We start from the raw sequence: 26,344 nt of genomic DNA, 5'->3' as shown, positions 1-26,344 counted from the left end.
AAAGCCATTTTGTTACATTCTTTCCAAATCCTTAATGTCATTAGTCTCCAGAAATCCTCCAATTTTGATCTTGAACCTACTTCCACAGCCATCAGGGGGAAAAGATACCAAAAAATTCACTATACTGAGTGAAGAAATTCCTCTTAAATTCACCTACACTTTGGCTCTCCTGTCAGGAAAAATATTCTAGCTGTACAGATCTTGTCACAGCCCATGAAAAATTTCTAGGTTTCAACGAGATCAACTCTCATTCTTTGAAACCATAGGAAATATTGACCCAGTCTCCTCAAAACAATTCCATTATCCTAGGGATTAATCTAGTGCATTGCAGTTTAACTCCCTCTATGGCAAGTACATTCTTTCTTAGATAAAGAGATCAAATTTGTACACAATATTTCAGGTAATATCTTGGGCAACCTTGCTTACAGGCATTGCTGAGAAACTTTTCAGCCTCTGTCTCCAGGATAGCAACCGCAGTTTCTTTAGGCATGTCTATTCTAAAAACTAGTAACTGTATAAAGCTTTAAATTGATTCAGTGCTAAATTATCTTTTTTACATGAAAAAAGCTACACACCATTGAATATTTGCTCACAAAGAAAGCTAAACATATCCTAAACACCTAAAGAAAGAGTTAAGAGGAACCAGGAGGGGACATGCAAAGCCATTGGTGAGGATCAAGGAAAATCCCAAGGCTTTCTATAGCTATATCAGAAATAAAAAATATGACTAGAGTAAGATTAGGGCCAATCAAGGATAGTAGCGGGAAGCTGTGTGTGGAGTTAGAGGAGATAGGGGAAGCGCTAAATGAATATCTTGTCAGTATTCACATTGGAAAAAGTCAATGTGAATGGGGTCAAGGAGAATACTGAGATACAGGCTACTAGATTAGACAGGATTGAGGTTCAGAAGGAGGTGGTGTTAGAAATCTGGAAAGTGTAAAAATAGGTAAGTCCCCTGGACAGGACAGGATTTATCCAAGGATTTTCTGGGAAGCCAGGGAGGAGATTGTAAAGCCTTTGGCTCGTTATGTCATCATTGTTTCCAGGAATATTGCAAGACTGGAGGATAGCAAATGTAGTTCCCTTGTTCAAGAAGGGGAGTAAAGACAACCTAGTAATTATAAACCAGTGAACCTTACTTCAGTTGTGGGTAAAGTGTTGGAAAAGGTTATAAGAGATAGGATTTATAATTCTCAAGAAAGGAATAAGTTGATTAGGGATAGTCAACACGGTTTTGTGAAGGGTAGGTCTAGTGGTTTGGATCAGAAATTGGCTAGCTGAAACGGCAGATGGTTGTGGTTGATAGGAAATGTTCATCCTGGAGTTCAGTTACTAGTTGGGTACCGCAAGGATCTGTTTTGGGTCCACTACAGTTTGTCATTTTATAAATGACCTGGATGAGGGCATAGAAGGATGGGTTAGTAAACTTGCGGACGACACTAAGGCCGGTAGAGTTGTGGACAGTGCAGAAGGACGTTGTAGGCTACAGAGGGACATAGATAAGCTGTAGAGCTGGGAAAATGGAGTTTAATGTGGAAAAGTGAGCGGTGATTCGCTTTGGAAGGAGTAACAGGAATAAAGTGTGCAAGGCTAATGGTAAGAGTCTTGGTAGTGTAGATGAGCAGAGATCTCAGTGTCAGTGTACATACATCCCTGAAAGTTGCCACCCAGGTTGATTGGGTTGTTAAGGCGGCACACAGTGTGTTAGCTTTTATTAGTAGAGGGATTGAGTTTTGGAACCACTAGGTCATGCTGCAGCTGTACAGAACTCTGGTGTGGCCTCACTTGGAGAATTGCATATCGCATTATAGGATGTGGAAGCTTTGGAAAGGGTTCAGAGGAGATTTACTTGGATGTTGCCTGGTATGGAGGGATGGTCTTACAAGGAAAGGCCAAGGGACTTGAGGCTGTTTTTGTTGGAGAGAAGAAGGATGTTAAGAGGTGACTTAATTGAGACATACATGATAATCAGAGGGTTAAATAGGCTCTCTGTCCACCTTTTTTTCCCCTCAGATGGTGATGGCTAGCACGAGGAGATATAGCCTTAAATTGAGGGGTCATAGATATAGAACAGATGTCAGAGGTAATTTCTTTACTCAGTAGTAGGGGCGTGGAATGCACTGCCTGCAACACTAGTAGACTCACCAACTTTAAGGGCATTTAAATGGTCATTGGACAGACATATGGACGAAAATGGAATAGTGTAGGTTAGATGGGCTTCAGATTGGTTTCATAGGTCAGCGCAACATCGAGGGCTGAAGGGCCTGTATTACGCTGTAATGTCCTATCCTTAAATGTACCCATTTCACACATTCTGGGACAAACTGCATAAGGTATCATATATATTGTTATGAAGTTGAAGGCATGTACTGTACCTTTGAGAGGGTGAATGCTATTCTGAACTGACAGATTACAAGCATCGGTGTATATGACTAGATGGCAGTCCCAGAGTGTACTGGAAAATTGAAAATATGTAAACATTTGGCTGTAAAATGGATAGGATCCAAGGAACAGGAGAATCAACGTTTTGGGCATAAGCCCTTCTTCAGGAATCATGCCCGAAATGTCGATTCTCCTGTTCCTTGGATGCTGCCTGACCTGCTGCGCTTTTCCAGCAACACATTTTCAGCTCTGATCTCCAGCATCTACAGTCCTCACTTTCTCCTGTGAAATGGATACCTGAGTTTTGGTTGCTGTTTTGACAACAATCCAAATTTAACTAGTTTAATTTATGCCCCAAGATACTAAAATCCAATTGAATTTGAATTTATTGTTTTGCCAATGAGAAGATCCAATGTTGGGGATATAAAAATGCAGACATTTTGAAAACTGGAAAGAGAGCAACTGCTATCGAGATGGATCCATGCTATCAGGAAACACTCCCCATCAAGAGGTACCTTTTCATATGAAAGACACTCGCAGTAAAAAGAATGATGATGACAGGGAATTCAGCAGCCAGAAGAGTGAAGTCACAGAAGACCACACTGGTTATGTGGTTTTGAAATTAAGTTGATGTAATTTTAATAAGTTTCCTATTGGAAAGCATACTGTTATAAAGTTGGAAGCAGGTAATAAGCAGTTAAGAGAAAAGGGGGGCTTAGAATTGCGAATAGTTGTTTAATGTTCACTTTTACAGTTAGAAAATAAATTGATATTATTTTCTTTAAATAGTGAAATGTGGGAGTTGTCTGGCACTCATATTTTAAAGACATTATGAGGCAAGGTGAGCTTTTCTGGGTTTTTGGTTTAAGTGACAGAAGGGCTCACCACCGTGTCATAAGTTATCTTAATAGCAGGGAAAATGCAAGAATCTATTATTAAAGACTTTTACAGCGATGCACTTCGGAGAATTCAGTACAAACGAGGCAGAGGAAACAGGTTTTGTGAAAGGGAAAGTGTTTGACTAACTTAGAGTTCCTTAAGAAAATAATTAGCAACTGAAAGGGAAGTAATGGTATGCTTGGAGCTCTAAAAAGGTACTTTACAAAGTGTCAGTTGAAATGGCTACTACACAAAATAACAGCTCATTCTGCAGTGTGCACAAGTGCATGTGCCTGGAAGCGGGGATAGGTGGGATCTTGTTGGAGAAGTGGAGATATTGGATAAAACTAGAGGATTGGCTTCCTCATTCACAGTTGCTAAAGTTGTCTAATGACATTGAAGTTGGTAGGAAAGTATACAAAGTATAAAAATGAATAAGGATAGGTTAAGTGAGTGAGTAAAATTTAGTAGTCGCTGATTATAACGAGGGATGATATGAATTTGTCCACTTTGGCAGGAAGAAATGCAGCATACTAAAATGGAGAGAGATTGGAGAACGCAGAATTATATAGGAGTGTGCAAGTCCAGGTACATAAATTACAAAATGTGAATGTGCACATACAGCAAGCAATTAGGAAGCCAAATAAAATGTTGCCATTTATTGCAAGGGGAATGGAGATAAATTAGTAAGGTTCGCAGTGATTGTACAGAATGTTGTGGAGACCGTATATGTAACAGATGCCTTAAGTCTTATTTAAGAATGTAACTATTAAAGGCTCACACATCCGAGTCATGGGATGAAGGGTCTTATAAAGGGAAAAGGTGGGTCAGGTTGGGCCTGTGTCCACTGGAGTTTCAAAGTGAGAGGAAACCTTTTTGAAACATGCAAGATTATAAAGGGACTTGACAGAGTAGATGTTTAGTGGAAAGACTTATTGAGAGCATGGTAGCAAAGCTTATGATATCTTGGGCTTAATAAAGAGAGACAGAATACAAAGAGAGGGGTGTTGGGCAGAATTATTATATATCTCTGTTTTGGTCACTGATGTAATGTATTCTTGAGACTGCAGGAAAAATTTGCCACAGTGGTTCCAGAGATGAAGAATTTTTGTTACAAGATTGGGTTAGACTGGCTGGGGTTGTTCTCCTTGGAGGAAAATAGAAGAAGATTAGATTTGATAACAGTATTCAAGATTATGACAGGCTTATGTTACATAGACAAGGTAAAACCATTCACATTAACTAATAAATCCATGCCCCTTAGCATTGGTACTAAGATGTTAGGCAATAAATGCACTGGAAGCTAATTTTTATTTTTCAAAAAAGACATCAAGTGGTAAAGATCTTGAGCCCACTGCCTAGTAGGATAATGGAAGTCAAGCTTATGAATGATCCAAAAAGGAAAGTGGTTGGGCAGTTTACTGAAATAACTCCAGAGTTAAATGATCGAGTGGAAGAATGGCAATGATTGGATTGCTCTGTACAGAGCCAGCATGGATTTGATGAGCCAAATGACCTTCTGTGCTGTAAATGATACTACCACCACTGGCACTAAACTATCCAATTAAAGTAATATTTGTCTTTTTCACACCATTCAAATTGATATCATCAACAACGTTTTAAATCTGAAAAAAAAACAACAAAAATTTAGGAATTTTAAAATATGACCAATGAAGTCAACTAGGTCAAACATACCTTCAGACATCCTGGGTGTAATATTTCATTGCAGATGGAGCATTCCATTAAGCTAGAATTAAATTTCTCTGCTTCATCCACCACATTGTCTTCCTTTCCTGCCTCACCGCAAATCTTGCAGACTGCAGTGTGTGGTAGTACGGGCTGCAACAAAGTATTGGAGGTCATTAGATTCTAGTCGAGTCCAAAATAATATACAATGTAAAATACACTATTTCTAATACCACTACTCATTTAATTACTTTAGTTTTTAATGACATTTTGGAACTCAGGATAAATTTGGTGGTGTCGTATGTAGAAGCACAGTAATAGGACCACAGGTTTAATCCAACTTGGACTTTCTAATTACAACCACACAGCTTGGATACTTGTCGAGCAGAAGCCAGAAATCACCCGTGACTGAAACTGGTTGCAGTGTCTATCTCAAGCTACTGTGGTGCGTGTTATAGATATTGGTCTAAAGCAGCATGATTACGCTCATACTATTTGCGCAAGGAATCTCAAAACCTACAGACAGACAACTGTTGACATACACTCTACATAGTCATTTGGCATAAAGCAAAACTTGCATAACTTATTAGCACTATTAAAATAATTGTATTAACCATCCTAATAATTTGGCAACACATTTTCAACATATCAGTGAGACAAGGATTCAAGACTAATTCAGGGAAGGTTTGGATTTCAAGTTAGTAGCATATGGGTGTTACTTTTGTGAATGGTCTGAAGAAAAAGTAGGTCAGTCAGTCAGTCTTGCAGGAACTATGACCTCATCCAATGTGTCTCAAAGAATAGGATACCCTGGAGTGTTAATGAATGGTTTGTATTTCACTGGGTTACAACCGGAGTGTAAAATTGTGGACCATTGGGTGGCACCGTAGCTCATGGTTAGCACTGCTGCCTCACAGTGTCAGGGTCCTGGGTTCAATTCCAGTCTTGGGCAACTGTGTGTGGGGTTTGCACAAACTCCCCACATTTACATGGGTTTCTTCCATGTGCTCTGGTTTGTTCACTCAAAGTGCATGAAATTGTTGGGATCCCAATGTATTCCAAGCATTTTAGTGAGCCCTAGGTTAGTTAGGATCCCATGGCAACACATCTTTGTAAGCATTTTTCTAATTTTGTTGAACTCAACTCTGCAACCTGGAGTTCAATGAATATGATTCATGGAAATGGTGGCGCATCAAAATAGCAATGACATAGCACCACATTGTAATGTGATATGTACCACTCAAGAAGCAATTGGTTGAATAGGGCAGTAAAATGTCAAATAAGCACATTGATGCTGCATGGCTATCGATATGCAAGTTCTGTATGGTCTGCACAAATGTGAAGGTCTCAATCACATATATGGAAAATTTGCTCAAGATTGGTTGTAACAATTTACTCAACCAGTTGTCAATTCATATTCTGCAGAGCCAGTCATGCATAAGGTGGGGTAAACTGACATGGCTTCTGTGCAGTTTAAGCAGCCTGTTACTATGAGGGATACAGTGAGACATGTGGATATATAAAATATTCACTGTATCTTATCACTGAGAAGCTTATTGCTATTGCACAGATTCAGCTATTGTTTTATTTTCAAGCTTGCTTTTGAGAAAGAAGTTGCCTGCTAGTGCAGAGCACAGACCCAATGCATACAAATTTGGACCATTAAAAATACTGTACAGTTGCTGACACTGTCACGCTTGTTGAAGGTGCTTACATCTATTCCATTGTCAGGTTTACGGAATATGCAGGGTGGCCTTAAGACGTTCACACTGGATGTAAAAAAAAATCAGACAAGTTATTCGGAATCCTAAATATGTATGTGCTGGTGCTATTCTTTGCAGACAGAAAGAACACGTGCATACACTGCTTGTGTTCAAATTCAACAAAATTGATCTCAGACATTCAGTGTTTCAATTTTTAGGGCATGCTCTGAACAGAGTCAACCTGGATGGAAATTTATGCAAAACCTGGCTGTTAACTGTCAATCATTAATGGGTATATTCTCCATTGTAATGTGTCTACCAGTGTTCATTTGCCAAAAATGCTGCATTCTCCTCTTATGCAATATAAAATGTTGATTTTCTTCTTAAATTGATATTTTTGCAAATTGACCTGATGAATGAAATAATGAACAGCTTTGACAAAACGCATCTTTTCAAACACTAGAGTAGTAATTCCTGAATTACTTTCAACTTATATTCCAGCAACTGGGTAGCAAAACAACAAAATCAAAGCAAACAAGCATGCTGCAGCCCAAACTGTTGCTGTTTACCTAGGTTTGCCCCCAGACTCCTATGACACCTGCTCCTCATTTATTCATCTTGTTTCACCATTTAAAATACACATTAAGTAGCACATGCTCGTGCATTATGCCATTTTCTCATCGCTGCTTTCCTGCTTGTAGCCTCAATATTAAGTAACTTCTCACTCTAGGTGATTTTAACATCACGAGTTGTGTTCAAAGTTTGCTTTAAGTTCACTGCCTTCCAATCATCCTTTAATCCCACCCTCGATGTAAACTGCATTCACTCTTATTCACATACTTGCTCCTGCTGACTGAAGTTGCCCTCCCTAATGCTACAGATGGAAAAACAGGTCAGCTTTGATCATGAGCATGTATCGTTCTTCATCTGCATTTCTCTTCCCCCCTCCAAAGCCCATCTCTCTTTTGGTATCCATCTCTGGAAATCTCTCTCCCATGATTCACTTAGAACTGCATTTCCAAATTTCTTTAGCCCTCACTGAAATTTTGTAACGAGACCCAGCCTTTGCTGACCCTGCTGCCAATGAACTGATGACCATGCAAATTTCTTTCTTAGCTCTCAAGTGACAGAAATATGGGGGTTCTTTTTCTTCATGTTCATCCCTTTCTCCCACAAATTTGTCATAGTACATTGAAAACAAAACCAACCCTGACCCCACTACCCTTGCAAACTACCACCCCATCTTTAAGCTCAGTCTTCTCCAAATTCCTTCCAAATCCATTCCCAGAATTCCAATTTTGAATCTAATCAGAGATTGTCGTTCCTACCAAATCAGCAGCAAACAGCCCTAAAAGTCATGTTACTGTGACAAAAGCAAACAATCCCATTATATTGTTTAAGCTGTCTGCAGCCTTTGACAATCAATTTTGACATCTTCCTCCAATGGCTCTCCACTATCATATCTGGGTGGACTGTATTCACTTGTTTCCATTCTAATCTAGCCACCAATATCTTCTCTTTCCACTTCCAAAAAGTTACTCCTAATGGACCCAAGAATCTATACATGTGCCCTTTCAACTTCTCATTTTGATTATATACTACCCTTGGGCAGTATCAAAACAACAGTTTCCAGATGGGAGACAACTGTATGGCATAAGAATAGGCCTTTCGGCCGACATGTCTACGCTGACCATGATGCCACTCTGAACTAATCCTATCTGCCTGCATATGGCCCATATCCCTCTATTCCCTACATGATCATCTGTGTGTCCAAATGCCCCTTCAAACTTTGCTAACATATCTGCTACCACCTTCCCTGCAAACACCTATCACCCTGTCAAAGAATTTGCTTACACACTGCCTTTAAACTTGCTCCATCTCACCTTATCACAATCAGAACTCCCAATCATCCACGGATTTAAAATGATCAGACTGATTATTCTACATCTAGCAATTCCTTCCAATTAAATATTGGGCAGACTAAAGCCAATATCTTTTTTTCCCCTGCCACAAACTCTGCTCCCCTTCCATATGGTTTTCTAGACTGCTGGAGTCTGAACAGGACTGCTCACAACTTCTGTCATTGAAAGCACATTTTGTGGTGAACAATCACAGAAGTGCCTGATCATTACAACCTTTTGACTTTTGTAACTTCACCATACTCCCAGCCTAAGCTTTTCTGCCACTGATATCCTTATCAATGGCTGTGTTCCCTTTAGTCTTGAAGATGGATGAACACTTAGCTGTAACTATAGCATACTGTTTAGCAATCTTGCAGTCTTATACTGTAGTCTCACTAAGTTGGTAGCTCATTTTTACGTATTCTTGCCTGCGCCTGACATGCTCACCTACATGCTACACTGAACCTTTGTTGGTCCTCTTGGCTTGACACTAATGATCAAGTAGGGGATATACCAGCAGAGGAGACTACAGACTAATAATCCAGAGGTTAGTTCAAGTTCTTCAATTATACAATTTCAAATCTCACCACAACTGTTAAGAAAGTTTAAATTCAATTAATGAGTAAATTGTGTGACACTACACTTTTGTTACACAGGATATATTTAAATCAGACCTAGCAGCTCAAAATTGGGCGCCCACAAGGATCTATGAGCATCTACAGAATTATATTCAGCCACACTGTAAAATACGCAGAGATTCAAAAAGAGCTTACCCCTATCACGTCAAGGACCATGAGGGATGAGCAATAAATGTTGGTCATGATAAACTTACATCTCATGAGCAAATAAAAACAAAGTAATTATAATACAATATAATATAATTACTTTGGTTAGCACCAGCATCCTTGAGGTGATCTACATCAAATTATTTTCTCTAAGATTTAAATATGTTTGTAGGATCAAATCCATCTCTACTATTTCAAAGATCTTTCCTCAGATTCTCTTTTTCTCCCCTCTTTCTTACAAGTGACTATACATCAGAAATAGTTAATTGAGCATGAAGAGGGGTGGGGAGGGGAAGATGTTCTTGGTGATAGGGTCTAGTTGTGTTTAACGATGATATATTGGATGCAGAGACTGGTGGAGTGGTGGAGTGGTGGAGTGGTGGGGGAGGGGGGGAGAAGGGGGGGAGGGGGAGAGGGGGGGAGGGGGAGAGGGGGGGAGGGGGGGAGGGGGAGGGGGGGGGGAGGGGGGGAGGGGGAGGGGGGGGAGGGGAGAGGGGGGGGAGGGGAGAGGGGGGGGAGGGGAGAGGGGGGGGAGAGGGGGGGGAGAGGGGGGGGGAGAGGGGGGGGAGAGGGGGGGAGAGGGGGGGGAGAGGGGGGGGAGAGGGGGGGGAGAGGGGGGGGAGGGGGGGAGAGGGGGGGGGGAGAAGAGGGGGGGAGAAGAGGGGTTTAGAGCAGCGGAGCAGGGAATGGAGATGGTGCAGTGGAGGGCTGTCTGGGTGACAGAGGGGGGAAAAACACATTGTTCAAAATAGGTGGACATCTAGAAAGTGTTCAGAAAAGATCTACAAGGATGTTGCCAGGGTTGGAGGGTTTGAGTTATAGGGAGAGATTGAATAAGCTGAAGCTGTTTTCCCTGGGAGTGTTGGAGGCTGAGGGGTGACTTTATAGACATTTATAAAATCATGAGGGGCATGGATTGGATAAATAGACAAAATCTTTTCCCTGGGGTGGGGGAGAACAGAACTAGGGGGCATAGGTTTACAATGAGAGAGGAAAGATATAAGAGAGACCTAAGGAGTAACTGTTTCACACAGTGGGTGGTACGTGTATGGAATAAGCTGCCAGAGGAAGATGGGGTGGAGGCTGGTACAATTGCAACATTTAAAAGGCATTTGGATGGCTATATGAATAGGAAGGGTTTGGAGGGATATGGGCCAGGTGCTGGCAGGTGGGACTAGTTTGGATTGGGATATCTGGTCAGCATGGAGGGGTTGGACCGAAGGGTCTGTTTCCGTGCTGTACATCTCTATTAAAGAATCAATGATGCACTGTCAGACGGCTTTCTAAAAAAAATCCTGTACCCATGAAATGTTCTATATGAATGCAAGATCTTCATGCTTTACCACTTTTTGGTAACTTTCTCCATTTCAGAGTCATAGAGATGTACAACATGGAAACAGAACTCATCCATTCCAAACTAAAAATAATCTAGCCCCATTTGCTAGCATTTGGCCCATATCCCCCAAACCCTTCCTCTTCACATATCCATCCAGATGCCTTTTAAAAATGTTGTAATTGCACCAGCCTCCACCACTTCCTCTAGCAGTTTATTCCATATTAGCACCACCGTCTGCATGAAAAAGTTGCCCCTTTAGGTCCCTTTTAAATTGTTCCCACCTCAGTTTAACCAATGCCTTCTAATTTTGGACTCCTCCACCCTGGGGAAAAGACTTGACTGTTCACTTTATCCATGTCTCTCATGATTTTATAAACCTCTATAAAGGTTACCCCTCAGCCTCCGACACTCTTTACTAAAATGTTATGAAAACATTAATTTATTCATCCATTCTGAAATATTTCAAAGTTAAAAATCACACAACACCAGGTTATAGTCCAACAGGTTTAATTGGAAGCACATTAGCTTTCGGAGCGTCGCTCCTTCATCAGGTGGTAGTGCCACGATCACCTGATGAAGGAGCGGTGCTCTGAAAGCTAGTGTGCTTCCAATTAAACCTGTTGGACTATAACCTGGTGTTGTGTGATTTTTAAACTTTGTACACCCCAGTCCAACACCAGCATCTCCAAATCATTAATATTTCAGAAGTGCAACAATTGGACTTTGCAAGCTTCCTCTGCACCTTCCAACTACACAGCAGTTTGCTTTTGCTGGTTATCTCCATGAAAAAAATGTAGCAGTCAGGTGAGCATTTTCACAACTTCATTTTGGATTACAATACATTGCAAAAGTCTCTTATCCAACTGGAGCAGCATGTCCTATCAAACTATTAACAAAATAAAGCAAGTCAAATAGACACATAGTTAAGGTAAAGGAGGATGGTGTATGTCACATGTCACATAAGCAAAAATGAGGCCTGCAGATGCTGGAGATTGGAATCGAGTGTGTGGTGCTGGAAAAGCACAGCAAGTCAGGCAGTATCCAAGGAGCAGCAGAGTCAACTTTTTGGGCCAATGGGCATGCACATGTTTGAGTAGATCATTTCTTGTCAATTTCCAAGACTGATGATTGATTGGTGGTTCTATATTTTAACTAAACCTGCTTTACATAGAGTGATAGAGATGTACAGCTTCGGTCCAACATGTCTTTGTTGACCAGATATCCCAACCCAATCTAGTCCCATCTGCCAGCACCAGGCCCACATCCCTCTAAACTCCTCCTATTCATATACCCATCCAGATACCTTTTAAAATGTTGCAATTGTACCAGCCTCCACCACTTCCTCTGGCAGCTCATTCCATACACATACACCCTCTGCGTGAAAAAGCTGCCCCTTAGGTCTCTTATATATCTTTCCCCTCTCACCCTAAACCTATGCCCTAGAGTTCTAGACTCCCTGACCCCAGGGAAAAGACCTTAGGTATTTATCCTGTCCATGCCCCTCATGATTTTATAAACCTCTATCAGGTCACCCCTCAGCCTCCAACGCTCCAGGAAAAACAGCACCAGCCTGTTCAGCCTCTCCCTTTAGCTCAAATCCTCCAACCCTGGCAACATCCTTGTAAATCTTTTCTGAACCCTGTCAAGTTTCACAACATCTTTCCAATAGGAAGACCAGATTTTTATGCAATATTCCAACAGTGGCCTAACCAATGTCCTGTACAGCCGCAACATGACCTCCCAACTCCTGTACTCAATACTCTGACCAATAAAGGAAAGCATACAAATGCCTTCTTCACTTTCCTATCTACCTGCGACTCCACTTTCAAGGAGCGATGAACCTGCACTCCAAGGTCTCTTTGTTTAGCAACACTCCCTAGGGCCTTACCATTAAGTGTATAAGTCCTGCTAAGATTTGCTTTCCCAAAATGCAGCAACTCACATTTATCTAAATTAAACTCCATCTGCCACTTCTCAGCCCATTGGCCCATCTGATCAAGATCCTGTTGTAATCTGAGGTAACCTTTTTTGCTGCCCACAACATCTCCAATTTTGGTGTCATCAGCAAACATAATCAGTAAACTATAACTCAATATATATGAAATGAATACATTTCTTTTCCTAACAATCAATTCTATTTGACAAAAATATTCCATCCAAAATCAAAAAAACATAGAATCCCTACAGTGTGGAAACAGGCCATTTCACCCAACAAGTTCACACTGACCCTCTGAAGAGTAACCCACCTAGACCCATTTTTCTACCCTATTACTCTACATTTACTCCTGACTATGTACCTAACCTACACATCCCTGAACACAATGGGCAACTTACTATGGCCAATTCACCTAACCTGCACATCTTTGTATTGCCTATTACAAGCATTTCTCCATGAAGACAAGTTTAAGAATAGAATTGGCTGTGCCAAACTCAGAATTAAATCAAATCAAAGGATAAGTTCAGCTCCATGGAAACCAGTTTTCATACAGAATAACTAAAGATGATACTTTTCTTTAAAAAAAATAGATCTTTGCACTTACTGCAATACATTGCCGCTTGAGACAGGATTGCTTCATTCTTCCAGGACCTCCAAACTTCTTCATGTCTTTGCAGAAGTGGCATTCGCCACACTCTGAGCGTTGGCAAGCCTCGCATTTGCGACATCGTGTCCTGCGTCTTCGCGCTCCACTTGTTGATTTATGGACAAGTATTTTGGGTCCTGATGATGGGGTAGGCCGCGGTTTTAGTCTTGCTGAGGCCCTGGACTATATCAAAGCAAAAAAAAACTATAAAATGTACAACCACAGAACAGGAAGACTTAATATCAATTACAATGCAACATTTTTCCAACCAACCATTCTCATTCAATTCAATACCATTACACTGAGAATGTAGTGGCATGGTGATAATGTCACAGGACTAATAATTCAAACCCTAGGCTAATGGTCTGATGCAGGCATTTGATTCCCACCATGACAGATGAAATTTGCATTATGTAAAAATCTAGAATGAAAAGCTGGCCTGATATCAATCATGTAACTATTGTTGAGTGCCATAAAACCCATCTGGAACATGAATATCTTTTAAGGAGGGAGATCTGCTATCCTTAGTTGGTCTGGCCTACATGTAACTGCACACCCACAATAATATAAAATTAACTGCTCTCTAGTCAATTTGGGAGGGGTGATGCCCTGATCCCATAATTGAGTAAAAAAAATTGCAAAATCTACTCATTAATTCAGAAACATCACACCCCTTTTAAAAAAAAGGGAAAGCCTTTCTAAACATTTAGCACTAGATGATCTCTCTATAACACATACAGAATGCAATGTTTCAGCAAATGTCAGTTCCACATGATTCTGCAAATCAGATTAGTTGAGGAACTTGTTATCTATTTTATGAAATAACTCCGGAACAAATAATAAAGCTTTTGCAGAGTTGAACCAGCTTTTTCACATACTATAGTTTTTCTTGGTCCACACATGTTGATGCCTTTTTAAAAGAGATCCCAAACCTCACCAGACCAGTTACTCTAGTTGAATGTAGCTAAGGCTAGTAGTACAACTTATAAACAAAACTGGTTTTGCAGATCAGGAATAAACACATTACAGATGTGCAATGCATTACTTTGGTATGTAAGACAAGTTGCAGCATGATAGCTCAGTGGTTAGCACTGCTGCCTCAGCGCCAGGGACCTGGGTTTGATTCTAGCCTTGGGTGACCGTCTATGTGGAGTTTGCACATTTTCCCTGTGTCTGATTGGGTTTCCTCTGATTTCCTCCCACAATTCAAAGATGTGCAGAGTAGGTGGATTGGCCATACTAAATTGCCCACAGTGTTCAGGGATGTATCGGTTAGATGCATTAGCCAAGGGAAACATAGGGTTTACAGGGATAGGGTCGGGGACTGGGTCTGGGTGGGATGCTCTTAGGAAGGTTGGCACGGACTAGTTGGGCAGAATGGCCTGTTTCCACACTGTAGGGATTCTTAAAAAAAAGGTTGAGTAAACCTACCATCACTTTGTGAACATACAAGGCTGAACACTTTCAGTGAATGACTTCACTTAATTGATTAGCTGACCAAATTGGTGTCTCAATGTACAGCACCTGTCTGGAGCTAATTTGCAATTAAGAATTTTTGTTAGGCAAACGATAACCATAAAGTTTGCATGTATGTATTGACCGTTCTTAGTTAAACAGAAACAAAGTGCTTCTGTGCTAAAGATGGAGCAAAGAAATAAATCAAAAGTAGTGAATGTCCAAAATATGGGGAATCACGTGCCTACTAGCTTAAACACAGAATTGAAAGTTCTGACAACTATATACTCTCTTGCCCTGGAAAAGTGTATATGGGTGGGGTGTAGGCCAGTGTATACGGTATGAATCTCATTAAAACAAAACAAATGAAACATGACAACAACATGGTGGAGACAACGCCAATTAGCCAACAAAGCCAGATGTGCATTACTCAATTTCCTCAATAAAAAGGCTTGCCAATGGTGGATGGATACCCTCCTATTGTGAACGGATACCCTCTCCTCCCAATCTCACATGTAATATTCGTCGATGCACCAGGCATTTTATTTTACTATGCCAACTGCTGCCCAAATGGATTAACACTAACTGTCTTATCAGTAAAATAGATCTTTCCCCAGGTGTTCAAAATAAAATTTAAAAAGAGAGTCTTATTGAATAATCCTGCAATTCTTCTTTTTTGCCCAGGAGCATCCAGGAAATTAATCACTAATTTCTGGAAACTCCAGGACAATCCTGGAGAGCTGTTGACAAACCAATCAGCAAGACCAATATGCAAATTAACTTCAACAGCTTTATGCCTGTCCGAGCCTCATTGACAAACTACGGCATTTCTTGCACAATGCACTGGAATGCTCAAATCCTGGAATAACATTGGAACCCGCAATCTCTTGACTCAGGAAGAAAGTGTGCTATTAACAGGGCCATGGCTAAAATACACAGATAATGCAAGCTCACAAAATCACAATTACATTTTGATTAAGAAAACAAACAGGAAATCAAAAAAGTACCAAAGTGCAAAAGAGTAAACTTTCAAGAGGTTGATCTCTGCCAAAATTAAAGAACAGGTGACAGTTAAAATAATTAACCAGTGAGAGATACACTGCACCCATGATCGTGATGGGGAGAGACAAACTAAAAATATTCAGATCAGAGAAAGGAGTGCTAGTAAACCCAGATTGCCATACATGAATTAACATGTTAAATCAAATATGGAGTCTAGGAGGTGGCACATGAAAAGATTTAGGCAGGCAGGGTGTGTGTTAAAAGCAGAAAACAAGGTTTTCCTTTTGTAAAAAAAAAGGAGTCAACACAGCAGTCGATGAAAATAACAAAGGGTTGATTTTAATAGCAGAGTTATCATTCTGGTTCTTCCGTTCAGTCTGCATTCAGGAAATAAGTCTTAACTCCTGAGGGAACATGCTCTGAGGGAACAACTGACCATTTTTGCTCTGGAATTTATCCTTCACTTGTGTGAAATATTGGTAGTACATTTAAAAAGTAAGTTGAAAAATGTGGTGCTGGAAAAGCACAGTAGGTCAGGCAGCATCGGAGGAGCAGGAGAATCACGGTTTTGGCCATGAAGAAAGTAAATAAAAGCAAAAAAGAACTAGAAGAAAAACCAGCAGGGAAATCCCAAAGTCTTTTACTGGCATATAAACAGTAAAGAAAGTGCTTAAAAAGGAGGAATATGGTTGATCAGAGACCAAAAAGGCGATCAACACAGAGACAGGGACATGGATTAGGTGGTCAATGAATACTATACATCTGTATTTACTAAAGAGGAGGATGTTGCCCAGGCCTTGGTGACACAGTGGAGGAACTTTGTCACTAGAAGGTCTCAAATTTAGTAAGGAACCAGTTTGGCTAGACTGTTGGTACTTAAAGTAGACAAGGCACTGACACCAGATGAGATACTTCCAATGATTTTTGAAGGAAGTGAGGGTAGAAATTGAGGGGGCAATGGCTATAAATCTTTTAGTCTTCCCTGACTTGGGACAGATGCCAGGAAGCTGGAAAATGGCAAATGTTATGACCTTGTCCAAGAAAGGTTACAAGAATAATCCCCGCAATTAATTACCAGTTAGTTTAATTTTGGTAGTGGGGAAACCTCTAGAAACAATTACGCAGGATAACATGAGTTCTCTCATGGAAAAAGATGTGCTGATTAGGAAGATCAGCATGGATTTATAAAGGGGAAAATCATGTTTAACAAACTTGGAGGTTTTGAACAGATAACAGAAAAGATCAATGGAGAATGACACTGTGGTATACATGGTTTCCAGAAGGTGTCTCACAACAGAATTGAGGGGAAAGTTTTAGGTCATGGTATAAAAGGGACAGTAGCAACGTGGTTGCAGAAGTAGTTAACTGAGAGGAAGTAATTTAATCATCAGTGAATTTTTTTCCAAGACGCAGGAAGCTTTGTAGTGGATGTTTGTATTAGGACCTTTACTTTTCCTGAGATATTAAATGGGATCTTGATGTGCGGTGGACAATTTCAAAATTTGCAGATGACACTAAACTTTGAAGAATTGTAAACTATGAGGAGGAGCATCTGAAACTCCAAAAGCACCTTAACAAATTGGTGGAGTGGGTGGATAGCTATCACATGTAAAGCAGAAGTATAAAATGATGCACTTTGGTCAGGAGAACATTAAAATAGGGAGTACAATTCTAAAAAGGGGTTTGCAGGAGCAGAAACGCTTGAGTGTAAATGTGCAAAGATCACAGAAGGCGGCAGGACAGGTGGAGAGTGCACTTATAACGCATAGTCTTCTCAGCTTTACTAATATGGGTATACAGTACAGAGCAAGGAAGTAACATTAAACTTCTACAAAATACTTGTTAGACCGCAGATGGAGTATTGTGTATAGCTGCGGGTGTTACATAAAGATATAAATGCATTGGTGAGAGTGCAAAAATGATTTGCAAGAATGGTTCCAGGGATGAGACACTTCAGTTAAGAGGATAGACTGAAGAAGTTGGACTATTCTCCTTGGAGAGAAGGCAACCGAGATTTCTTACAGGGTTTTCATGAGTCAGCTGGACAGAGTAGATGGATAGAAACTGATCCCACTCATGAAAGACAAAAAAAAAGGGCTATAGACTTAAACTGAGGTGCAATCGAAGCAAGGGTGGTGTGAGGGGTAAAAAAAACTTGCACACTGAGAAGAGCAATTACAGCAATAGAATGCCTGCAATCATGGAGGAGGCAAGTTCAAGTAAGGCATTCAATGAGAAATTGGATGATTATTTGGGTGGAAATGCTGCACAGGAATATGAAGAGAAAGAGAAAGGAGATTGGTACTATGTAATAGAACCAATGCCAGGATGATGGGCTAAACAGCTGCCTCTGTGCCATGACAATCCTGTGCTTCAAGAAGCCACAGAATAAATACAACATTAAGACTTTCGCTAAAAACAGGCTGTTATCAGCAGGGGTGTGGCGAAAGAGTTACAAAAGGTCTGACAGGCATCGTTAGGGTTAATGGGTTGAAGATTTTCCACTTAATGGAGGGGCCCATAACCCAGCGGGCACAGTTCAAAGGTAATGGGCAGGAGTGAGGTGGTTGAGGAAAAAAGCTTTTACTCAGGGGTCAGTGATTAATTGGAATATCAAATACTGGAAAATGGGACTGGAATTGACAGATGTTCAATGACTTGTGTGGATACAGTGGACTGAAAGGTCTCTTTTCATGCTATAAAACTACGACCTGGGGTAGATTCAAATTCTTCAACATAAATCAGCCATCTCCATAGAACCTAGACTGCTCTCAGGGTAACTATTCTGTTCAACTGCAAGGATGGTTATGTGTACACTGTACAAATTCCAGTCAATTTCCTAAATCATCAGCGTAAAGTCAGATCTTGAATTTCCCTCATTTGTTAGCTGTATATTCAGTGGTAACAATCACAGATGGGTACAAGAAGCAATCAGCCTTGTCCCATTTACTAAACTGCAGGCTGGTCATCCAAGGAGTTAGAATAAAGGAATGATTCACAGCAGATTAATTTTTTTGTACAGGAACAAAAAAGGAAATTTAGTAGGAACCGACAATAAGTAGAATGTATTTTCTTTTTAAAAAAAAGATAGCGTAGTTCTTGCTACTACTCAAATTTATATTATCCACAATCAGTATCTTAAAAATGGAAATATAATTCTAGTGAATCCGGTGGCTCAGGATCATATTTATGCAGCAGCACCATCTTATTTTTGATCTTACATTACTACGACAGAATTTCTACTTGTGCACGTCTACACAGATTTGTGATGTCTACACACGCAATTTTACATCAATGTTTTCAATGCATTTTGCAACGTTATGACCTATTACCCAACTTCAAAAACCATTGGCACTCATTCACATGACTGAGCAAATGACTATACATGTTTGTTAAGTCCTTCTTTAAGCTCTCTGCGGAGAGAAAATTGACCATTAACCCTTGCACTATTATACTGCGTTGCAGTGGGAAACAAAGTGAATGCATCTGGCTTGTCAACTCCCCATGTATTTTCAATAAAAAGGAATGACACCAAGCTGAAATTCAAAAATGTTTCACTGCAAGGGAAAAAAAAATTTCAATATGCTCTTTCACAACCTCGGCTGCTGTTTCAAAACCAATAAGTGTGGTTATTGTAACTTTGGGAGATGCAGTAGCCAATTTACTTAAAGCAAGGATGTACAAATGGCCAGGAAGTAAAAATGATCAGATAATCTACTTTGGCCAGGCAAGTGAGTAAGGGTAGCCATGTCACAAGGGAAGTCTTATTCTTTCTTTCAGTGGTGCGAGTTATTGTATGCCACCTCAACTATACTCAGTACAGTATAGTTTAACAATGGAATGATCTCTGCATTGGAGTAAAGAAAAGTTCTGTCAATTACTGTAGTGCTTTTTATTTCAAGTAATCCTGAGGTCACGTGAGGAGACAAATGAATTGGAACATAAACAGAACATTTAAATAATTGAACATACAAAACCAAATTCAGTGACAATGGAAAATTTAAACTTTTCATAAAATATTGCATAAAGATCACATTTTAAATTTTTCTCTATTTTTAAGTTGTGGATCAAAATGGTCACTGTTTTAAACCGTGGAAGGAGACACTGCAAATTTAAAACTGTAACTTTGTGAATTTTATTTACACTGTTGCCTTGTTCGAGCAAGCTAGGGAACAATAGATCTGTGAATCTGACAGTGTGGGGTGGGCAAGTTGTTGGAGGGAATCCTGAAGGACAGGATTTATATGTATTTGAAAAGGCAAGGACTATTAGGGATAATCAACATAGCTTTGAGAGTGGGAAATCATGTCTCACTAACTTAATTTTTTTGAAAAAGTAACGAAGAGGACAGAGCGGTGGACATGATCTATATGGATTTCAGTAAAGCGTTCAAGGCTCCTCATGGCACATTGGTTAGTAAGGTTAGATCATACAGGGAGAACTAACCATTTTGATAGGGAACTGGCTTGAATGTAGAAGGGTGGTGGTGGAGAGTTGCTTTTCAGATTGGAGGCCTGTGACCAGTGTTGTGCTACAAAGATCATTGCGGGTTCCACTACTTTTCATCATTTATATACAGGGGAACCTCGATTATCCAAATGTGGAGGGTGGGCACTATTTCGTTTGAATAATCGATTATTTGGTCAATCGATTAAATGCCTTTCCTCTGGGGCTTGGAGTTTTTAAAGTCTGCTCCCCGTTCAGGAGACTAGCAGCAGCACACAGCGCGAGACCCCGCCCACAACACCTCCCGCGCCCCCCCTCCCCCCCACCATCTAACACCGTCCTCACAACCCCCAACCCCGTCTAACACTGCCCCCCAGCCCTCAACACCACCCCTTGCCCCCAAGCCCATCTAGCACTGCTGCCCGCCTGCAACCCTGCCTAACACTGTCCCCCCAGTCTAAGACTGCCTTTGTCTGGTAAGTCACCAAATAACATACACACACGAAGCCAAAGCCACAGCCACAACTTTTTGACAGGTTCCACCTTTGTCTGTACAGAACAATGTTGGAGAGATTATCTGAGGAAGGGGGGTTTGGGGTACACCCCTGTGTAGAACTCCAAGGAAAGTGTGGGGTGGGAAAGAGCGCACAGGCAGTCAGTCATTTGGAGACAGTGCCTGTTTAATCACTAAACAAAAGACGTGATCACTGTTGGAAACACGTCTTTGATGTAATGTTTCCATCGGGACCTCAAGATCTTCTTCTGATAATCCGATTTTCAGATAATTGGTATTCAGATAATCAAGGTTCCTCTGTAAATGATTTGGATGTGAATGTAGGTAGTTAATACGGGGTTTGCAGATGACACCAAAATTGGATGTGCAGTGGACAGTGAAGAAGGTTTCCTCAGAGTACAAAGGGGCCTTGATCAGATGGGCCAATGAACTGAGGAGTGGCAGATGGAATTTAGTTTAGATAAATGTAAGGTGCTGCATTTTGGGAAAGCAAATCTTACCATGAAGTGTAGAAGTCATGCTAAGGTCCTGGGGGGTGTTGCTGAACAAAGAGACCTTGGAGTGCAAGTTCATAGCTCCTTGAAAGTGGAGTCGCAGGTAGATGGGATAGTGAAGGCAGCATTTGGTATGCTTTCCTTTATTGGTCAGAACAACGAACATAGGAGTTGTAAGGTCATGTTGCAGCTTTATAGGCCATTTTTGGAATTCTGGTCTCCCTGCTATCGGAAGGATGTTGTAAAACTTGAAAAGGTTCAGAAAAGATTTACAAAGATGTTACCAGGTTTGAGCTATAGGGAGAAGCTCAACAGTCTGGGGGTGTTTTTCCTGGAGCAGAGGCTGAAGAGTGACCTTAGAGGTTTATAAAATCATGTGGGGTATGGATAGAGGAAATAGACAAAGTCTTTTCCCTGGTGTGGGGGAGTCCAGAACACAAGGGCATAGATTTAAGGTGAGGGGGGAAAAATTTAAACAGGACCCAAGGGGCAACTTTTCCACACAGAGGATGGTGCATGTATGGAATGAGCTGCCAGAGGAAATGGTGGAGGCTGGTACAATTACAATATTTAAAAGGCATCTGGATGGGTACATGACTAGGAAGGGTTGAGAGGGATATGGGCCAAGTGCTGGCAAATGAGACTAGATTAGTTTAGGATAGCTGGTCGGCATGGACGTGTTGGACCAAAGGGTCTGTTTCCATGCTGTACATCTCTATGACTAAGGAGTGGGGGAGGATATTCGACTAGCTGTGTGGGTCATGAGTGCTTAGCATGAAAAACAACTCTGGCTGTGCACCTGCCCAGTAACCACTGAACAATACAGGGACAGAAAGCTTCCAGACTCTACAAGGAGAGTGGATGCTGCCTTTTTAATGAAGTTACAAAGAATTAGAATAGCTAGCTGTCTTCTATCTGATCATTTGCCATAAACTGCTGCTTGTAACCGGAGACTAAACAACTAGTGTTCCAATTACCCAGGATAATGAGCTGAAGTGACTTTGAAAGAAGATTGAAAATTAGAAGGACAGGGACACCTCATTGGATCCTGCAGACTGACATTATTGAATTGTGCTCCCTTAACATTTATTTTTCTTGTCTGTGAGTATCTATGTCAAGGATATAAAAAGGGGTAGAGTTTAAGAAACGAATTGTATGTTGATCCTTTATATGTTGGCTTGTTGGTTAGAATGGATTTATTTGTAATTGGGGATTTTGACTAACATGATTAAATCTTCACATTTTGCAGTAACCCCAGGAGTAGCATGGGCTGAGTATCAGCACACCCTCAAATGAGTCGTGACAATTGCTAAAAAGTGCCATGCAAGAGACTGGTTGGAAGCATTGGTAACACCTGGCATTTTTGTTTCCTTAATGTGTTTGGTTGATCCCATGTCACATTAAAGCTTTGGGCACATAGAGTGACAACTTATTTCGATTTTCAGATGAATTTTTTAAAAAGCAGCTCTTTCCCAGACAGTCCTGGAAAAGTTATTCCTAATCCGCACATTGCTATTTTCTCAGTGCAAGAGGACACAAAATTCAGCAGAACCATACCTCGGCAAAGCCAACCTAGCCACTAGTTTTGTAATCCCAATACGCAATTACAAGTTAAATTGCTTCAAGTGAATGAGCTTGGTATATGATCTTCTCTATAATCAGTGTAAAGCAAGTTTCTGACAAGCCCTCAGTTGAGGCACCTAAAATCGAATATATATACTTTAAGGATCTGACTGGAATCACAACAACACATTAATAGCAATGGTATAGCTGACAGTGGACTGACTGTGCAAGAAAAGTTTCAAAGCCTCTGGATGCACAAGTATAACAGCTGACTTATATTGGAACCAGCAAGATTATATTCATCACTGCTGTCACTTTTCAGCACAAGATATAACTTTGTCATTGGTGCTGGAATTATTGCACTTCAAATGTTCTTGCTTGAGGCATGCAAGTGCTCCAAGGTGCGAAACAGAACAGTACATTCCTGTGTGACAGCCCAAAAATGCAATCTCTTTCTGAACATCAAAATGTCATTTGAACATCCAACAAATACAAAACTATTGAAATTCTTTTGAGCATTCACCACATAAGGGACTCAAATGCTTAGATCAGACAATTTTGTGAAACAGCAATGATTTGAGTCTGAAAGTAAGCAAGAAACACGCATTGCTGAAGGTCACAGTCTCCAGCATTGCTGGATATCCTTTGCCAGTGGATCACAAACAACTGTAAGCAGTTTTGTCAAGTTGCCAAGGAGATGAAAGATCCTCAGTCAGAAAAAGATCTGAGGGGTTAGTTCTATAATGGGTTGCATGTTGGTAAGATCCAGATCAGTGAAATCTGAGAAGGATTGATAGTGAACTCAATGAGTTATATCTGTCCTTTTGGGAAGGAAATCTGCTGTCCTTGTCTGGTCTGGTTTCATGTGATTCCAAACTCTTAGCAATTTGGTTGACTCTTAATTGCCCAGTAAGCCACTCAATTCAAGGGCAGTTAGGGATAGCCAACAAATATTGGCCTTGCCACTTTTCATTTTTTTAAAAATTGAGGAGACAAACCTCAAGTAGCAATACTTGCGCTTATTGATATTAATCAATTTTCCAGCTCATTTATTTGCACACAAATAAAGATAAAAGATTGGCAAGACAAGATAAAATGGGCAAGATAAACTAAGCCAGCACTACTATAACACTCTGGTTAAAGTCAATAGCTCCTTCACCAATTGTTACCAAGCCAATCGGTGTCACAAAAATCACCAGGCAGCACACAAGTCATCATGGCAAACCTTCAATTTGTCTGTTCCAGCTACTGATTCCCTAAAGAGAGTCCACATGGGGATGTCAGACAATGAAACTTAACAAATGAGTGATAAAAGCTTTGAGGAACAGTGGAAGTGGACACAGCAGGGCTTGCTACACTTTTCCTTACCTCAGTTTTCTCCTACTGCACAAACTGAAGCAGATTTAAATCTGCTGCAAAATCGCATCTGAAGGCAGACACATTTGCCATTGTTATGAAGTGTCTATCCTACATATGTGACAATATCTTTTGGGCTTGTCAGATGCAGATATGAGAATATGTGGGTTAGAAATGATTTAGACTGTAGATGTACCAATCAGTGCAGTCAAGATTGAGATCGCACTATTTAAGACTCGGATTAATATCAGTTGATTATAGATGGGAACAATAAAATCAATGAAGAAGTCACATTTTGTTCCAATTTATCTAAAGCAGTAAAAGCATCAATTGATATGGAGTCATTACCATTTTTAAAATATTTTTTAAAAACCAAACAGCATGTAGGATGACATCAAATACACTATAAAAGTCCATTTTTTGTGAAGGCGTTAATGTGAATTATGAAAGACTAATTTCAGTAGATAGCAGAATAAAAAACCCCAAATAGATGCCACATTCCTATGCTGTCTTCTACTGGAGGTGAACTTTCCTTATTTAAAAAGCTAAGCTTTATTAACAATTAAACTTACAGAATAATGAATAAAAGGCTGAGTTAAATTTACCATGACAATCTGTAGCTGCAAAAAAAAAGTGTGGAAGTATGAAAAATAAAGCACATACCAATATGGCAGGGTACACCTATCCTTTGCTTCGAAGTGGTTTTTGTGGGAGTAACCTCTGATGTCACAAAGCAGTTTTTGAAAAAAAAGGTGTTCTTTCATAAAGTTTTGGCTCTGTCTCAATCCACTTTAGTATATAGGAGTTGTGATCTATGGAATGCATGTACTGAAACTCTTGCACATTACTCAAAAGACTCACTAAACTTCTCTAGAGAGATGAAAAATAAAATTGCTGCAATTACTGATCCCACATGATAATCACAACTATTGCAAATACTTAAGTATGGCACACGTCTAAGTATGGCACACGTCATAGTTTCTCCGTGCACGCAATCCAAGATTCAAAATGGAAAAAATCAGTGTCAAAAGATTTTAGAAAAAGGATTTAGCTAAGGAATGCCACCTTGTTTCATTCCTACACTATACCAACATGGCAGTTCAATTCCCACAAATGACAGCTCTATTGTTTGTGAGGCACCTTCCAAGATTTGATGGCAATTTTGACAGAAATAGAATAATTTTGAATGTTAAACATTTCCTCCCAAAAACAGCCAGGCTAAAATCTGATTAGTGGTAGTTAATATTGTTTTAGCATCTGCAATGACATTTCTAAAAATCTCTATTTTGATCAATAATTGCAATTTTCTTTTAAAAAGATGATAAACAATTTGCTCATAGAACTTACACCAAACTACATGCACTATTAAGCTTCTTTACGGATTTCAGTTAGCATAGAAATGGGAGCACAAGAGAATGCAATATTGGCAGATTAGGTAAAATACGCACACCAACATCGAGGCACTGATCACCCTGGATTGGCTACAATGGGTTGGGCATGTCATCTGAATGACCAGCATGAGTCTCCCCAAGGAGGTGCTCTACTCCCAGCTTTGAAATAGCAGGCAAGCCCTAGATGGACAGAGGAAGTGCTTCAATGATACCCTCAAGGCCTCACTGGCAAAGTGCAGAATTCCCACAGATACCTAGGAATCACTCACTGACCTAAGACCATCCAAAGTGGAGGAGCAGCATCTGGGAAGGTGTCAAGCACCTAGAGACTTGTCATCAGGAGAAAATGGAAGCCAGGAGAAATAGACAAAGAAGCATGCTGCCACACCAATGATCCACTCACCCCTTCCTGTGGCCACCATGTCGCCAAGTGTAACAGTCTGTACAACCCACCCAAAGATTCACCCCGAGAGTGGGAGAGAGTCATGGCCTGTTTGGAACCACCATTGATGATGAGTATAAAGACTTGCATTACATTAGTGCACTAGTAATCCACACACACTGTTTGTAAACCAAGTTGTAATTTTCAGTCTTAAAATAAAACACTCATATCAGTAAGAGGAAAAATAATGCTAACTACTGGTTCATAGGGTTTCTACTGTTTTGATCTGGACTCCAGAATCACACCAATGGTTGTCATGTACTTGTTCTCTGAAGTGACTGAGCAAGCAACTCATATCAAGCAACAAACGTTGACATTATTATTCTGTTTGTATCATTGGCAAAGAAAAAAACAACAACCTGCCAACTGGAACTGGTTATTTTTAAACATATCATTTTCCTGACTATCACTGCCATCACTCACTTAA

At 40.3% G+C, this 26,344-nt stretch overlaps 1 protein-coding gene across 3 annotated transcripts in view; it reads right to left on the bottom strand.

Moving 5' to 3' along the window:
• The window catches only part of LOC140491343 (lysine-specific demethylase 2B-like), a 171,393-nt gene that overhangs the window by 104,196 nt on the left and 40,853 nt on the right, over window positions 1–26,344 (bottom strand). For all 3 annotated transcript variants that reach the window (XM_072589383.1, XM_072589382.1, XM_072589384.1), the window contains exons 2-3: window positions 13,213–13,437; window positions 4,957–5,100 (exon numbers count right to left, since the gene is read on the bottom strand). In XM_072589383.1, the coding sequence (XP_072445484.1) occupies window positions 4,957–5,100; window positions 13,213–13,437 (369 nt within the window). The remainder of the gene's footprint in view (window positions 1–4,956; window positions 5,101–13,212; window positions 13,438–26,344) is intronic.

The sequence above is a fragment of the Chiloscyllium punctatum genome, chromosome 19 (genome assembly GCF_047496795.1).
Source record: "Chiloscyllium punctatum isolate Juve2018m chromosome 19, sChiPun1.3, whole genome shotgun sequence".
Classification (NCBI taxonomy): Eukaryota; Metazoa; Chordata; class Chondrichthyes; order Orectolobiformes; family Hemiscylliidae; genus Chiloscyllium; species Chiloscyllium punctatum.
The sequence above is the reverse complement of the archived record's forward strand: the minus strand, read 5'-3'. Positions and strand labels throughout refer to the sequence as shown.